This window comes from Paroedura picta, chromosome 10, assembly GCF_049243985.1.
Source record: "Paroedura picta isolate Pp20150507F chromosome 10, Ppicta_v3.0, whole genome shotgun sequence".
NCBI classification, from domain to species: Eukaryota; Metazoa; Chordata; class Lepidosauria; order Squamata; family Gekkonidae; genus Paroedura; species Paroedura picta.
The window spans coordinates 46,118,556-46,136,364 of record NC_135378.1 but is presented as its reverse complement, the minus strand read 5'-3'; the positions used below and the strand labels follow the sequence as shown (position 1 = coordinate 46,136,364).

Sequence of the window (17,809 nt, the reverse complement as noted above, 5' to 3'; positions counted from 1 at the left end):
TTGCCAATCTCCAGGTGGTGGCTGGGGAGCTCTCAGAATGACAACTGGTGTCCCGGTTAAGGAGTTCAGTCCCCCAGGCTAAAATGGCTGCTTTGGAAAGTGAACTCTACGGCCTTATACCCCAGAGGCCCCTCCCCAACAAAACATCTCCAGGAATTTCCCAATCCAGAGCCGGCGACCCCCTGCTGGAAGACACGCCTCAAGGAGTGGCGACGGCGCTGTGAACAGACACACCCTCCCGTCGGAAGGCGCCGGATCCATCCCGCCGTCGGACGCTCGGAGGAGGCGACGGAGCGCGAAGGCGGCTGGGGCGAGGGGATGCCGCCCGGTGAGGCGTCCACGTGTCTGTGCGGGATGGGGGGGCCTCCTGGCAACCCGTCGGTGCCCATGCAGGGCTCTGCCCACCTTACCGGCTAGGAAGAGAGCGAAGCCCAGCGGCGGAGCGGGAGGGCACTTCCTCGAGGCGCCGCCGGGGCTTCGGGGCTGGCGCTGGCACGCGCAGGGCGCCTCCTTTTGCAGCTGCGGCTCCGGAGCGGGACAGGCGAGCTCCGAATCGGGCGGCTCCTCCCACACCAGACAGTCCCGGCCTCGCCCAGGAGGTCGCCCGGCCAGCCAGCCAGCTGCACTCGCCGCCGGCACCCGGGGGGGCGGGCAGAGGTAAGCAAGAGCGCGGAGGGCGGGCAGCCACTCCGAGAGGTCGAAGCGAGCGGGGCGGGGGGCTGAGCAGCGCGCGATCCTCTTGCAGGAATTGAGCGCGGCCGGGTGACCGTCGGAACAGTGAGACCGACGGTAGCGCCGAGGAGCCGCTCTCCGTTCAATCAAGCCCCAACCCCAAAGTCGAGCGTCTCGGGGCAGCCGCCTGGGAAGTCGCACTGGCGCAGCCGCTGCCTCGTGCAAATAGGCGCGCTCGCCTCGGGCAAGGGGCTGGCTCGCTGCCGCCGAGCCCTTATGGGCGCCGGCACTCCCCGGAGCCGCGGGAAGGCGATTCGCCTCCCTTCCCGCTGCAGGCTGGGAGGGACGGAGGGGACGGGGAGGGGGCGCCAGAGCCCCCCCCCCCGTGTAGACGCGAGGGTTTGGCTGCCGCGCAGTAGGTTCGTGCGAACGAATGAAAGGCGAGCAGCCCGATCTTCTGTGAATTTGCCCGGAAGCCTCCCCGTTTCCCACGCCACGGTTATGCCTCCGATATGCGGAGGACGCGCCTTCTGGCGCACTTGTGTGGGTCTACTGCGTGGGAAATGCTTCGTGGGCAAGCCTTAAAGCATCGAACCTCAAGGCCACTTTGTAGCGGTTAAGAGCAGCGGCGGCGGCTTCTAGGCTGGCGGGACTGGGTTGATGCCCCGCTTCTCCACTTGCAGCCTGCTGGATGCCCTTGGGCTAGTCACTGCCCTGTTTAGAGCGGTTCTTGTAGAGCAGTCATGTCAGAGCTCTTTCAGCTTCACTTGCCATTGTAAGCCCCTCTGAGACTCCTTGGGGTAGTGAAAAGTGGGCTATATAAGACCCAACTCTTCTTCATCTTTGCTAATTGCTTTGCTTATGACTTGGCTTTTAGTTCCAGGGAATTCAGATTCTCATTTGTTTGTTTGTTTGTTTGTTTGAAGTTGTATTTAAAGCCAGTTTAAAGACTTGTGCTTTGGTAGAATATCAAGGATGCTGTCTCCGGAAGCTGCAACTTCGACTGAATCGGATTCTGGCTCACAAAACCATATGCCCTCATGGCTCATTTCACCTTCAGGATGCTGTAAGCATCATTGTAGTTCTAGGAAGACTGCCTTTGGTGATGGGAGGACATGGCAGTGCTTGACATGATCCCTAATAAGTTTATTATAAGTAGGAACAATGTTACCTTTTAATGTATGAATTGTGTATAGTCAAATAAGATTTTTCTCATTCGCAGGGCTGCATCTCTCTAAATATCAAATATGTTGGAATCTGAAAGTGGAATCATATTTGTCCATCCATCCACTCACACACCACTGGGGTGCTCATGTTTGCACCCCATAATGAGATACTGGGCTGTTTTTTGTTATCTCTGCTTTTGTGCGTCGGAATCCAAGTGTGGGATTTCAAGGCCTTCTTAGAGCCAAATCAGTAGGGGAAGCTCAAAACAGCCTCATTGCACCATTATGCTTCTGCAAGGAATCATTCAGCTGGTTCTTTCATTTGGCATGGAGGGTTGGCATGGAGAAAACTTCTCTGAGTTTTCTCACAGTGGCAAGAACATCTCCAAAGACTTTTGGCGCATGGCAATATAGATCCTAGCACCATACTATGCTGCATCATGTGCCAAGGTGTTTTTTTTTTAGCAGTCTTTAATGAGCTTCTTGTGGTGCAGGGTGGTAAGGCAGCTGACATGCTGTCTGAAGCTCTGACCATGAGGCTGGGAGTTCAATCCCAGCAGCTGGCTCAAGGTTGACTCAGCCTTCCATCCTTCTGAGGTCGGTAAAATGAGTACCCAGCTTCCTGGGGAGTAAAACGGTAATGACTGGGGAAGGGAATGGCAAACCACCCTGTACTGAGTCTGCCGTGAAAACGCTAGAGGGCGCCCCAAGGGTCAGACATGGCTCGGTGCTTGCATGAGGTAAAGGTATACCTTTACCTTTAATCTGTGCATCGTTCCTTTTTCATAGTCAAACAGAAAATTAAATGCAGTGTTACATGTATGTAGATAAGATGAGTTAATTAGCATTTACAAAGGTGGCAGGATTACAAGGAAATCCCCTGTGGGAAAGAAAAAGTCAATTCAATCTTTGTTCAACTTGTGATGAGAGAAATATTCCTCAAGCAATTCTTAGTTGATTAGATCAGATAGAGATAAAGATCCTATTATATGAGACATTTCCATTTTTCTTAAAATTCACAGAGCTCATATTTACCCAGTTTTGGCCAACAACTGTCAACCTAAGTACCTTTCAAAGCACATTAAAATGGTTCTAGTAGTTTAACATGAATGCTAATATAGCAATAGTTTCCTGCACATCATCTCATAGCAACAAAAACCATTAAGAGATGTGCTTAGAAATGCAGGGAAAGTGAGCAGGGGATTGGAGCCCTGAATAAAGGAATGCTTCTTTGTCCATTTTGTTCACCTTGCACCACAGATGAAAACAATGAAACTTCCTCATGGTGGATAACTGGATCCAAGATATTACAATTTCTCTGGCAACAAGCCTGTTCCCATGGAAGAAAATGCTGTGGAGTTATATAAATACAGAATTGGCCTAGCGTGGATAAAGATTTTAAAGTATCAGAGTGCAGTTCTTAGCAGAATTGCAGCATTCTAAGCCCAGTGACTGCAGTGGATTTAGAAGGGATGCACTCAAAGTGCAATCCTAAACAGAGTTTATTTCTTAAAGCAGAAGTTTCAAACTCATTTGTTATGAGGGCCAGAACTGACATAAATTTCACTTTGTCCAGTTGGGCCATGTGTGTTATAAAATGTAATGCTGGATATTGAAGGTATAAACTTTATAAGGAATACAGGCAAACCCAATGAAAATACATTATTTTTAGTCAAAATACAAACAAAGCACACATATGAATTACTTTTGTATCTATTGCACTTTTAAGAGATGAGTCTTGTAGTTTTCAGTACCACTCCCCACCCCCCTCCACAGCCTAGCATAGCTATAATCCATCTCATGCTATTTGTTTCTTCTCCAGTCTGAGAATCTCGAGGTGGCACACTGGACTTTTCCTTACACTGCTCCATCTGCGGAACCAACAACACTGTGAGGTGGGCCAGGTTGAGCAACTGGCCCTGATGACCCAGACCACAGGGTCCTGGCTCAGGAGGAGGGGGATATCTGAACCTGGCTTCTGCAACCCTCCTTCCCTGATGGGCTGAGAACGGGTGGGGGGCGGAAGAAGGGAGTCAACGACTTCTAATCTGGCATGCCGGGATCTATTCTGAACTCCTCCATGTGCAGCCAGCTGGGTGACCTTGGGTTTGCCACGGCACTGATAAAACTGTTCTGACTGAGCAGTGATATCAGGGCTCTCTCAGCCTCACCTACCTCACAGGGTGTCTGTTGTGGGGAGAGGAAAGGGAAGGTGACTGTAAGCTGCTTTGAGCCTCCTTTAGGTAGAGAAAAGCGGCATATAAGAACTAACTCTTCTTCTTCTTCAGCCAGCTGCCCAGTTCGGCCCCCTCATGTAGTTGCTTCACTAATCCCCAGTAAGCTGTGGTCAGTAGGCAAGGGGTGGGAAACCACACCTCGTCTTCCTCTACCTGCACTGCCATTCTCCCTACGCTGTTACCTCAGGCCCTTATCTCCAGCTCTCAGCCACTTCCCTTCTGTTTCTTGACAGCTTCCACCACAGATACCTCACCACATTCCCCCACCCCCACCCGAGCAGTCGCTTGAGGTCTGAATAACATGGGCTAGTTCTGGCCCACAGGCCATGTGTTTGACACCCCTGTTTTAAAGTATACCTCTCAAATGTCTCTTCATTGGGATCACATTGAACCAGAGTTGCAATATTAATGTTACAACTCCAGATAAAAAATCTAAGTGGCCTCAGGCTACTCATAAGTGGAGTTGTCTTATTGTTGCTGCAGTCGAGGATGCAGTTGCTTCTCTGGACCACAGAAGCAAAGCAGACCCCAACTGGCAAAGTAGACCTATAGGACATAGGCACGTGCTAGATAAAGTGGCCATGCTGGCATATCTGACCACCTGTGGCTGTGCCAGGAGAAAGAATCGGGGACAGCATTAGTAGCTGATATAAAGGCTGCCTGTTAAATCACTCTTGCTTGTCACAAGGACTAACTCATTGTGCAAGTATTACAATTCAGTTTAGAGGAACGTATAGCAAACACCCCTGATTTATTCATAAGCAGTTGCTGGAAGAAATCCGTGGCATCACGAGAAACCATTTTTTACCCTTAGATTAGTCAAACAGAAAAATAATGTTGGCAAAGAACACCTAGCAGCTTTTATGGTTTGCATTGTCCGAGTCCAATGCACTTGATTATGTGGAACTAGATTCTATGTTCTTACCATGGCTCAAGCAGTGTTACATGCCACTTTACTGGAAGCAGGAGGGAGCTACCTGGAGGTCTGTGGGTGGCCTTTGTTGGAAGCAAGATGGTCTGATACTTCAAAGCTTTTCTTAACGTCTGTTCAGAAAACTCTTGCTCTTTGCCCCCAAATCCTTTTTTTCTAACCACTAGATTTAATTTGAACTCTGCCAGAGGTGCCATAAACCTCCACGAGTGAGATGAGCCTGAAGGTAGGCTGTATAATGGAACTGGTGGTCCTGTTGCCTCCTTTTCATGTCAGGACTGAACTCCTAGCCTATTTTCAGTGTCTTCCCGCTGCATGGCATCCGTGGAGAGGTTCTGTGTAACTCACACAGTTGGCTTCCAGGCCCTCCGACCCGGCTGATGATAAACTGGCCACATGCAACTGTTGCCATACGTAAGAAGTGCTGGAAGTATAATGCAGACAATGACATACCAATTAGTAGGAGCTGGCATAGATAGTTCAAGTCACCACCACTGAGCAGAACGGTTGTGAGAATAGACCCCCTAGTTTCTTCAGCATGGCTGTTTCAGCACCTAGTGGCTGTCACTTAAATCACTTGGCATGAAAGCAAAAGCTGCATTTCCAGTCATTGTACAAAGTAAAGACTGGCTCAGTGTGAGGTCCAGAATGACGAGGTTTGCTGCACTGTGGCAAGTATGAGATGTTGATTGAGCGGCACAGTGGAAGGGTGCCTGCCTTTTTGTACCTCTGTAAGAACAGCCAAGAAGAGTATGAGGTATATGGGTCAAATATGGCTTTGCCTACTATCCCTGTTTGGCTCCACAGTTTTAAAAGGACATGGTCATCCAAGGTGTTTACTGACCATTTTTCAGACACAAAGAAACCTGACAAAAATCATTAAGTATGTCAGAAATCTGGTTTATTTCACAGCGGGCAGAAAATGAATAAGCTCTATATTTCAGTCAATCATTAGCTGTTCTCACACCATGAAAAAGAAGAAGAAGAAGAAGAAGAAGAAGAGTTGGTTCTTATATGCCGCTTTTCCCTACCCGAAGGAGGCTCAAAGCGGCTTACAGTCGCCTTCCCATTCCTCTCCCCACAACAGACACCCTGTGGGGTGGGTGAGGCTGAGAGAGCGCTGATATCACTGCTTGGTCAGAACAGCTTTATCAGAGCTGTGGCGAGCCCAAGGTCACCCAGCTGGCTGCATGTGGGAGAGCGCAGATTCGAACCTGGCATCCCAGATTAGAAGTCCGCACTCCTAACCACTACACCAAACCTCCTGCTAAGAATTAAGCTATACTCATGTATCTACATTTGTGCTTTCAAGAGTATCATGGAACTGCATTATTAAGTATGGAATTATAATCTTGAGGGAATGTGTGAGATCCTTTTTTTTTTTTTAAGGATTTTAGAGCTAGTCACATTCAGGGAAAACACTGAGCACAATATGAATCACAACCCAGAATGTTAATTGCACACACAGTTACGCAGGTCATCTAATCAAAAGAATGAGGAACAAACTACACATTGTATTGGAGATCCATGATCAGAACTCCAGACATGTAGGTTAGCCATAAAGAGGATCACAGTGGACTCCTAATATGGAGCTGGACCATCATACTGAGATTGGGGTTACAATTTATTCATCTGCATTGTTTGCCTGATTAGCACATGCGTACACACACACACACACACCTTTGCTTATTCCATTAGGCAAAGAAAGAATGCCTGTTCAACATTGGAGGGAATAGTTTTGTTTGGGGAAATGAAGTAAAGGTGGTGCACTATGCTGTAGTGGGAGTTTGCATGCTGCCTAACATCTGCAAATTGAGGCATTTAAGGTAGCTGTCATAAAAAATTATATTCTGTCAACTCAGGCCAGATATGATAATACTTAAATCTGGAGATTAGAGCCCTGAACAGACAAGACCGATTTTTCTACAAACCTGACAAATGCTCCAGGTTTGCAGAAAAAATTGACATAAATAAATATAGTGGGAAAGGACTAAAAGCCCTAAATTATAAAATGAGTACCTGTAAATTTAAGAAACCGATGTCCACTGTGGTCATGACTAGATAACCAAAGAGTTTTGCCAGCATTCCAGGTTTGGTTTCTGTCAGTAAAAGTCCAGGGAAATGGAAGAGCCTTTCCAGTGTTGTTTTGGCCTTTGAAAGATCACTCAGAGTCAGGCCCAGCAGAAATCATCAGGTGACATGCTACTATTAGACTTGCATGATCACCTATGCCTAGCTGCTTGCTACTGTTCAAGGACAGCCGCCCTACTAAAGCCAGTGTGGTGTAGGGGTTAAAACTTTGGATTCTGATCTGGGAAAGCTAGGTTCAAATTGCCATTCTGCCATGGAAGCTTACTAGGTGACTTTGGGCCAGTCACATACTTCCAGCCTAAGGTACCTCACAGGGTTTTTGTGAAGAGAAAAGGGGGAGAAGAATGACATAAGCGGCTTTGGTACTCACTGTCAAGAAAGGTGGGGTATAAATGAATAATATAACTGATAATAATGGGAGGCAGGTAAAAGGTAGGTTGCTGAATGGCTGAGAAAGAGTGAAAAAAGCAGGGAATGGGGAGAGGATGTGGACGTTGCCAGAAGAAGAGATAGAGGAAATTGTGTGGGGAGGACACAGGAAATTGATTTACAACATAGCCATTATTGCTGCAGTTGATAATTATTCTGTTTCTGTCCCTGTATAGGACTTCAGTATGGAATGGGATCTGAAATCCTACAACAACAGGACAGTTACCAAGGAAAACAGCTCTGCCTTTTCAATGGACTCAGGTTTTCCTACCTGGGAAGACTATAAGAACAGTATAGATGACATACAGTACTTTCTGATTGGGGTTTACACCCTGATAAGTCTTGCTGGCTTTATGGGAAACCTGCTGATTCTTGTAGCATTCATGAAATGTAAGCAAAAAAATATAATAAACTTCCTAATTGGAAACTTAGCCTTTTCAGACATTTTGGTGGTGGTCTTTTGCTCTCCTTTCACCTTGACATCAGTCCTGCTTGATCAGTGGATGTTTGGAAAGGTCATGTGTCATGTCATGCCTTTCCTCCAGTGTGTGTCTGTCCTAGTCTCTACTTGGATGTTAATTTCGATTGCTGTTGTCAGATACTTAATGATACGACACCCTCTTTCAAGCAATCTGACGCCCAAGCGTGGCTGTTACCTCATTTTGGCCATCTGGTTTCTCGGTCTAGTCATTTGTTCCCCTCTGCTTGTTTTCCACAAGACTGTTGATCTTCACGAAGCCCTTCATCTGGAAGCTTTGCGAAGCAAGGACTTGTGTGTCGAGTCATGGCCATCTGCTTCATGCAGAATTGCTTTCACTATCTTCTTGTTACTCATGCAGTACATTTTGCCTTTAGTTTGTTTAACCGTAAGCCACACCAGAGTCTGCAGAGCTGTAAGTTCCAGGTTGTCAAGAAAAGAAAACAAATTAGAAGAGAATGAGATGATCAACTTAACTCTCAAAGCCCCCAAGAACAGGGGGCACCAGCTGCAGCTCTCTACCTCCGAGAGGTGGGGTTATACTTTTGTCAGGAAGCATCGAAGGAGGTACAGTAAGAAAACTGCTAGTGTGATGCCTGCGATTTTAAGGCACCATCAGGACAATATTTGTGGCGACTTCCCAGAAATATCTGGAACAGAAAGGAGTCAGCTTTCTTCATCCACCAAATTCATCCCCGGAATACCCATCTGCTTTGAAGTAAAACCAGGGGAGAATTCAGAAGCTCGGGATGGGATCACAGCAGCTCAACCCACCACTCGGATTAAGAAGAGGTCTCGGAAGGTTTTCTGCCGACTGACGGTGTTGATCTTGGTATTTGCAGTCAGTTGGTTGCCCCTTCACATTTTCCATGTTGTAACAGATTTCAATGGCAACCTCATCTCAAACAGGCACTTTAAATTGGTGTACTGTATTTGTCATTTACTGGGTATGATGTCCTGCTGCTTAAATCCCATATTATATGGGTTCCTTAACAATGGCTTAAGAGCTGATTTAATGGCTCTTATTCCATGCCTACAGCTATCGTGAATTAACACTTGAGATGCAAAGCAAATGTCCACAAGTCCACCATGTCATCTGGCTCTTTGTGTGAATGCACTGCAGTTCATAATATTTGGTCATTTAATGGATAATGGCGAACTCAGGGCCTAGTGAAGTCCCTGCATTTCTTTCTCGTTCAGGCTTCCTTGATGCCAAAGTTTGACTTGTTAATGTAGGTTCATCACATTTTCCCCACCTTGAAATTTTACAGTCTAGTCACTAAAGTAAAGTTTTAGGTTAATGTTTTTTTTTGCCACATAAAATATACCGTATTTGCCGGCGTATAAGATGACTTTCCCCCCCTGAAAAACATGCCTCCAAGTGGGGGGGTCGTCTTATACGCCAGGTGCACTTCAGTTGGGATAGACATAGCTGCCCATTGTGGCCTTGGTGACCAGAATTTAGGGACGCCAGGCGGAGGAGGCAGCGGCGGAGGCGGCTCCCCCCCCCCACTGGGCTCACCAACTCTACTGCTGTCTTGTGAACTCCTCCCGGCTTGGAACTCGCTGGGCCCAGCAAACTTGTGCCTGCGTGCACGCCCCACCTCGCTGCGGCAGCAACGGGCCCTCTCTCACACATAAGACTCTGAAGCGGGAGGGGGAGTGAGAGAGAAAGAGAAAGCTCCCGAAGGGCCAGGCAAGCGAGTTGCAAAGGAGTGAAGAAGGATGAGGATGCTGGGGGGGGGAGGTGCCAGCCTCTGCTCCTGCTTCCTTTCACAGTTTCTGAATCCGCCCCCATTCAGGAAGAGAGCAAAACTTGGCGCGCAGGGAACGCTAATCCTTGCTTTGCCCTCTGCTCGCTTGCTCGCTCCCTCTTTGTTTGCAGTTAAATAAGCAGAGGACGCTGTTTCAGTTCAATGCACAAAAGCAGCCTGAACTTGCGAGAGAGAGAGAGAGAGAGAGAGAGAGAGTGTGTGTTACCCCCCTCCTCTCGCCTTTTCTGGGGGAAGGGAGGTACGGTAATCACTAATCCGAGCATACTTTCTTGCTTTTTTAATGGCTCTCTTTCTTTCTCTCCCCCCCTTCTGATGCTCTTTTACGTTTTATTTGGTGTGTGGAAGGTGTGCGGAAGAGGGGGTAGTCTTATACGTCGAGTATATAACAAACTCTATATTTTGAGTGGAAATGTTGGGGGTCGTCTTATACACCCAGTCGTCTTATACGCCGGCAAATACGGTATATTTCTGTATCACTATATGCAGAAATGTAAACTCAACACAGTTCTACACCTTCCAGCTAGAGTAGCTTCAGCAGTATTTCAAGAGTTTGAGATGGCAAATCTTTCTAGCAAATAATAAAAGGATACATTGTTATTAGGCAATTGACAGATTATTGAATATTTTGCTAATAAGCATTGCTTAAAATGAATCCCTTAAAATGTTGGCTTCTTTGTGAACAGGGCATTCTCTTGGCTGTTTAGAAATAAAGAATTTCCGTTTTAGTTTGGTTTAAACTATGGGAAAACTATTGAAAGAGATAGAAATAACGACCAATTCTGTATTAATTTATTAATTACAATACTAACACAATACAGAATGATAAATGTACTTAGCACTTTATAGAATTACACCAGGCAAGACTCTTCCCACATAGTGAAGGAGAACACAGAAAGGGATGCGGGGGAGGAGATACAAGGGTGGCAGGAAACAAATACAACATTTTTAGCAGATCAACAAAATTTTCTGCTAGTGAAAAAGGAAGAAGGGGACTACTAACAGACTGTGGATGATATGAGCTGCATGTTAAAACACCATGTGGGTTGAGGCTTGTAGCCAGCAGCAAAATCAGATTAAACGGGTGGGAGAAAAGTTAGCTGGATCCAACCCTAAATCATAACATCTGAATTTCCAGTGTTACATTTTCAGACACAGTAATAGGTGCAAATGTTGCACAGGCCTCTGAAATTGCCTCAACTGTTGTGTCTATTTCTGTGGGAAAATATATTTCTAACACGACATAGAAGAACAATGGGTTGGATCCCACAGAAGACTTCTGTGTGCACAACAGCCCTTGAGCAAGTTGAAGTGCTAAAATTATTCCTTGCTGTCTACTTGCACAAAGTGAAAGTGACTGTATCTCTGTTATGTTCTCTATGTTCAAGGTGTTTCTTCTGCAACAATATCAAAAACAAGTTAAAATAAAAAATGCAAATACCCATTGTTTTGCATGCATGTTGTTAATTTGTTAATATTGAAGTGTTATGTGTTGCTGCAGTCCATGTACCATTACTTGCAAGGACAGAGCTGTGCTAAGTTCATTTTCCTTTCTGTTCACCTATTGCTTGATCCAAAGCCTTGTCTAGTGGTTCCTGTTTTTAAGGTTGAGATTACAGGATTGGTGATTATCCTCTACCCAGGTATGAAGCCATGAACTAGGCTAGACATAATTCACACCTCAAGCCCTGGAAATTTCAGTGGAGAAATCATCAGACATGTTGATGACTGCATCCTCCATATGTATATACCTTGCCCACATATGCATTGGTCAGGAAACCGGTGCCTTGGGCAGTGAATTCCTAAGCACCATCCATGCCACAGCAGCCAGGTGCTGATGTACTCATGGAGCATTGTGTTCTCTCCCTAAAGGTTTTAGCAGAGACAAGGATGCAGGAAAAGATGGAGAACCGGGGCTGCAGAAGCTGCAACCATGCCAGTGCTCCTTGCAACTGCACCATTATGCCCAGTATCTGTCCCTCTTAATAGAAGGGTAAGAGGATGCTGGGAGAAACTGGGACGCATCACCTACCCAACAATCAGGGAGGCTGTCCCAGCTGTCCCATCTAGCTGTCCAATGAATGGCCAATCAGGCAGGATGTCCCACCCCTTACTGCGTCCTCCTCCAACTTCCATATAGAAGAAGTGCCTGCCCCCAGTAAGGTAGGCAGCCAACTGGAGCTGGGAAGGAGTGCAGAGGGGGGGGGGGGTCAGGGACTGCAGTTGGAGGCCTACCTGGACATGACAAGTAGAGTACAGTGCACCTAACCAGAGGGCTTCACCACTACAGTGGGGGCTTCTCCTGGCAACCCAGCCTTGCTAAGAAGGGCACATTTGGACTGTCACCCTGGTCACCTCTGTTAGCACCTCTGTTAGCACCTCTGTTAGGAATGGGAGGCAAATGGGTGGGCTCTGGGGCACGGGTACATAGCACCACCAACTGGTTCCCCAATAGCCTCTTCAGTGGAGAAGAAGAATTCTGGGACTAATCATTATTCCACTGTGGGCATAGTCATTCCAGTTCTAGAGAAATTGGTTCATGACCAGAGACGGTCACTTTAAATCCACTCTGCATTCATGGTAACTTTTGTGCATAGTAAAATATTTAAGTGAAGATCATGCAAGTAAATTGGCATTCCTGGCTCCCATTATATCCAGTGGGCTTTCCATCATATCCTATTATTCCTACTGGCCATTCCAGTCATACATTTTAGTACATTCCCTCTTGATGCACACATGGCTGTCCCAGATGTCCCTTGTGACAGCCACGAGCCCCTCTAGGTACCTCCTGCCACTGATACTGCTAGCCCCCTCATGCACTGGTGACCCCAGGAGAAAGCCTACCTCCTTCATGGCAAGTCTCCAGCTGTTCCCACTCAGTCGCCATCCACATGGAGGAAAGGGGGGGGGTAGATGGGCTTTGGCAGCTGTAGGCTTTATGGCAGGGCCCCAGGAAGACTCTGAATACCCTTCCACAGCACCCAGAATAGGAGGTAGCTGCCTACCTTTCTTAACAGTGTCCTTCCCATGCCTTCCAAAAATATCTAGCTTGCACATTGCATTGATTCCAGCCCAGTCATTGATGCTGGGGACCCCACGATCTGCTGCCTCAGTGAAAAAACTCAGATGTATTATCCCAGCTGACAGAGCCTCTTCACCTTCTTACAGCAGGCACGTGTATTTACATTATTCATTTATATCCCAACTTTCTCTCCAGTGGGGACCCAAAGTGATGTACACCAGTCTCTGTTTTATCCTTACAGGCTGAGAGTAAGCAAGTGGCTCAAGTTCACTCAGGTAGCCTCTATGGAAGAGTTGGGATTTTAACCTGGGCCTATTCTGCACACAATAGATAATGCACCTTCAATGCACCTTAGAAATAGATTTTCCTGTTCCGCACAGGAAAATTCAACTGCCAAAGCACATTGAAAGTGCATTATCCTATGTGTGCGGAATGGGCCCTGCTTCTCCCAGATCTTAATTGGATACTTTAACCACTATACCAGTGGTTCTTAACCTGGGGGTCGGGACCCCTTTGAGGGTCGAACAACCCTTTCACAGGGGTCGCAGCAGGGTGAGCAGCTTAGCCGGGGGCGGGATGCCACCACTGTTGCTGCTCCTCCTGAAGGCACCGCCCAATTTATATACAATTTATAACCAATTTATTTACAATCATGAACAATGGATCTTCATGCCATTTGGTCAGTTTCGGTTTAATTTCTATGAAAGAACACTTGCATAATTTTATGGTTGGAGTCACCACAACATGAGGAAATGTATTAAAGGGTCATGGCATTAGGAAGGTTGAGAACCACTGCACTATACCATGCTGGCTCATTCATCTGGACCACACATTGACCCATCCCCATTCACACAGCTACCGGTGAGGTAAGCTGAGCAATAATATCAGGGCTCTCTCAGCCTCACCTCCCTCACAGGGTGTCTGTTGTGGGGAGAGGAAAGGGAAGGTGAATGTAAGCCTTCGGGTAGAGAAAAGTGGCATATAAAAACGCACTCCTTCTAATATGTCAAGATCTAACAATTCAAGTTGCCATGGGGAAACAGACTGAGTCTTTCCTGATCCAGCTTGGTGTAGACCATCAGGTTGGAGTAGTGGTTAATAGCAGTGGCCTCTAATGTGGAGAGCCAGGTTTGATTCCCCACTCTTCCACAAGCAGCCAGCTGGGTGATCTTGGGCCAAGATAAGTATTTTTGAGCAAGAAATGGTGGGTGCCAGCAAAGACATCAAATGACACCATGGAGCTCACAGGTGCCACAAAAGTCACTGGCTTAGACAGAAAATACATCCAGTGCTAAGGACATATCAGGAAGTTTTTCACAGTCAGAGTGGTTCAGTAGTAGAATAGGCTGCCCAAGGAGGTGGTGAGCTCCCCCTCACTGGCAGTCTTCAAGCAAAGGTTGGATATACACTTTTCTTGGATGCTTTAGGATGCTTTGGGCTGATCCTGGATTGAGCAGGGGATTGGACTAGATGGCCTGTATGGCCCCTTCCAACTCTATGATTCTATGACATATGGACATCAACACTACCCTGGCAATTTGTTTGTCAAAAACATGAAGTATTGGTTAACAAAGTGCTTTGCCATTTAAGAATGGAGCAGCAAAGATTGAACCGCTCTTCAAAGTACCTTGATTCCAGGTCCCAGTACATTGTTGCTAGTGCTTCAACACATATCTGTCCTTCAATTTATCTAGCAACTGGAGGCCAGCCTGACCTGGATGATCCAGGCTAGCCTCGTCTAGTCACATCTTAGAAGTTAAACAGATTTGGCCCTGGTTAGTATTCAGATGGGAGACCACCAAAAGAAGTCCAGGGTGGCTATGCAGAGCCAGGGAATGGCAAACCACCTCTTAAGATCTCTGGCCTTGAAAACCCTATAATTCAGCTGTGACTTGACTGTACTTTCTACTACTTTCCACCACAAATTGAAGGCCAGGCATCAGCCTTCTATAAACCAAATGTACCCAGTGGCCTTGAACTTCTTTGATCCCTAACAGAGAACTCGGAGGTTCCTCTCAACATCAGTTACCAGTTACTTGGAAAACAACAGGAAAAGCCTTCTGCTTCTGTACCCTAGTTGTGGGCCTTCTGGTTGGCCACTGTGTGAGACAAGATGATGAAGATGCTGAGCTAGCAGCATTTTTATTCTGTTCTGATTCAGTTCTATGGCTCTTCAGACTTCATACTAGTATTATGGAAGGGTTCCCACCTTACCTCAGGTCTTTGATGGCTCCCAGTACCCCAGCAGTAGCATTTGCCCCTTGACAGAACTTGAACTGAGATATGGTACCCCCTCTATCCATCTCTGATGTGCACAGCTTTGCTACCATTGCACAGCAGAGAAGAAAATCAGCCATATTTTTACAGAGTCTGATGAACTGGTGCTTAAGAACAAATCAATGCAGCAGCTTGCCTTAAGAGCGCAATGGGGGCTTAATTTTTTGTATATCCTTCAATACAAAGTTAATCTTGGCAAATAAGAAATATCGGCACGGAAACCAGCAGTTGGTCCCAGGTCTTGCTAAAAAATGAAATTGACCTTTGAGAGCAGCCAAATTCAATACCAATGAGCAGAGTGTAAATGTCCTGATAAATTCATTAAATTAGACTTTAGTTTGTAATGTTGAGCCTTTCAAAGAAACATCCAAGTGAGTTTCACTGTGTGACATTATTTATGAAAATCCATCTAGATGAAAAGTAACATTATTTTACCATTTGCATTCATATTTTAATAGCATATGTGCATAGCAACAGGAAAGTTCAACACAGACTTGTAGATCTAAGAAACTGAAATAGAATATAATGTTCCACTAGACAGCTCTTCATCCTGCTCCACCATGTATATGAATCAGTGACACAGTGGATGATAAGGGCCTGTGATCCAGGAGATCTCTGGTTCAAATCCCACCCACCACAAACTCATTAGTTATGTTTGAGCAGGGCATTTCTTGAGGGAGGCAGTTTCAAAGTTTTGGCACCACAATGGAGAAGGCCCTTTGTTGGGTGACCACCCGTATAACTGAAGACAGAAGGAGCACTCCAAGCAAAGCCTGTAATGAGGGTAGCTTCATGCCGGAGAAGGCAAGGTATAAAGATTAAACTGGAGGAGATTTATGTTGCTGCTCTGATTGAATGAGAGGCTGTACTTGACATTCGTATCCTGATGTGAGACATGGTAGCCTTATAAAGATGCTAAGGGATTGGTTCTGGCTTTTGACTGCCTCAATTTATGCACTGATTTACACACATTTTCTTGAGGCTTGAGTGTTTACCTTCCATTTTATCCAGTTTTGAGATCTGTTGGGATTATGTTTACCTTGATATTTTCCTGAAACTAATTTTAAATTGTGTTGGTTTCCTGCATGCAATGTTTTCTTTGGATTGTTTCCCACACTCACCAATTTCCAGTTCACATTTCAATGACTAGATTGTTTTCAAACCTTACCTGTGCTCTCCCTACTCACTTTCCACCTTAAAAATGTTTTTTTTTAATTTTAAAACTCACTTTACATAGATATGTCACAATATTGATATACTGCTATAAAAGGATGACATAGGCACGCTTGTTCAGGTCTATCACCACAATTTTGTGCTCTAATCTGGCGAGCTGGGTTTGATTCTGCACTCCCCCACATGCAACCAGCTGGGTGATCTTGGGCTCATCACGGTTGTGATAAAGTTGTTCTGACCGAGCAGTAATATCGGGGCTCTCTCAGCCTCATCCACCTCACAGGGTGTCTGTTGTAGGGAGAGTAAAGGGAAGGCAACTGTAAGCTACTTTGGGACTCCTTCAGGTAGAGAAAAGCGGCATATAAGAACCAACTCTTCTTCCTATGCTGCCCTTCCCCGAAGGCTCAAGGTAACACACATTTTAATGAATTAAGTTAAAACATATTACATTATTAAAACATTTTAAAAGTATATTAAAATCCGAGGAGTATCTGCCCTCTCACCAGTGGGAGTTGGGGGAGTGCTGTGCTAATATAGATATCTGGCATCTAGGTTTTATTCCCTATATGATTTCTGCGCGGGGAGGCCTTTGTGGTTGATCTATGGGCCTCAACCATAGGCCTGGCAGAATAGCTCTGTCTTATGGGGCCCGCAGAACTGTTTGAGGTCACTCAGGATCCTAGTTTCTTTTGAAAGAGCTTTCCATCAGGCTGGTGCCAGGGCATAGAACTGTGGTTGAGGCTAGTTCACTTATCTGAGGGTGGGGGTGAGGGACCTAAGCAGATTTTGTGAGCTTGAGTATAAACTTCTCTGAGGGGAAAAAGGGAGGAGGTGATGCCACAGGTATGAAGATCCCAGACCGTTTATGGCTTTAAAGGTGAGTACCAGCACATTGAATCTGATTCAGTCCTCTATCTGGCACCAATGCAGCTGGGAGAGCACTGGTTGAATGTGCTCCCTCCACCTGGTTCCAATAAGGAGTCAGGCCATTGCATTTTGGACCAGTTGAAATTTCCATATCAGATACAAGGGGAGCCCTGCATAGAGCAAATTGAAGAAGTCTAGTCTGGATCTGACCATTGCATGGATTGTTAAACCAATCATGGCAATTGTTCAACCAATCATTGGCAAGCATGAACTGTACTAGCCAAAAGAAACATTTCATATTGTGGTAAGAACTTTGAGAGGGCCAAGAGTCACCATTTTCCCCCTTCTGATCGAGTAGCAGCAAAATATTGGCTCAGGTCAAGCCCAGTGGGGAGTGCTGCATGTCCTAGTGTGAAAGGGAGACTTTTGATCTCTAAATCAGAATTTTTCTGCTGCTGATCTCATCAAAGCAAAGAATCATTTAGCAGTTTAAAGAAACCCCCCATCCTAGGCAGTATCATGTTCAATCCAGACTGACACAGCAGTAAGACCACTATCCCATCAGCAAATTACAGTGGAGGCAGAAGGCAGGCTAAAGCTCTCCTCTAGCAGTATATCGATATGGCTTATGGCCACAAAAAATGAGGGGGTGTTGTTATGGATTATGACAGAACTTGCTTACTGAAATCCTCAC

The 17,809-nt window shown here is 46.1% G+C and overlaps 1 protein-coding gene across 2 annotated transcripts; it reads left to right on the top strand.

The window, feature by feature from the left end:
- The first annotated feature begins 150 nt into the window (after positions 1 to 150).
- On the top strand, positions 151 to 11,185 carry NPY5R (neuropeptide Y receptor Y5). 2 transcript variants are annotated; one of them, XM_077299976.1, is made up of 2 exons: positions 151 to 328; positions 7,703 to 11,185. In XM_077299976.1, exon 2 carries the CDS (start codon positions 7,712 to 7,714, stop codon positions 9,050 to 9,052), a length of 1,341 nt encoding a protein of 446 aa, XP_077156091.1. In that variant the 5' UTR covers positions 151 to 328; positions 7,703 to 7,711; the 3' UTR covers positions 9,053 to 11,185. The 2 variants fall into 2 exon arrangements, with proteins under 2 accessions (XP_077156091.1, XP_077156090.1); XM_077299975.1 differs by having other exon boundaries at positions 192 to 657.
- Positions 11,186 to 17,809: the final 6,624 nt, after the last annotated feature.

Bases quoted from the DNA above. Each gene is read 5' to 3' on its own strand.
- NPY5R (XM_077299976.1), top strand. From the start codon at position 7,712: ATGGAATGGGATCTGAAATCCTACAACAACAGGACAGTTACCAAGGAA.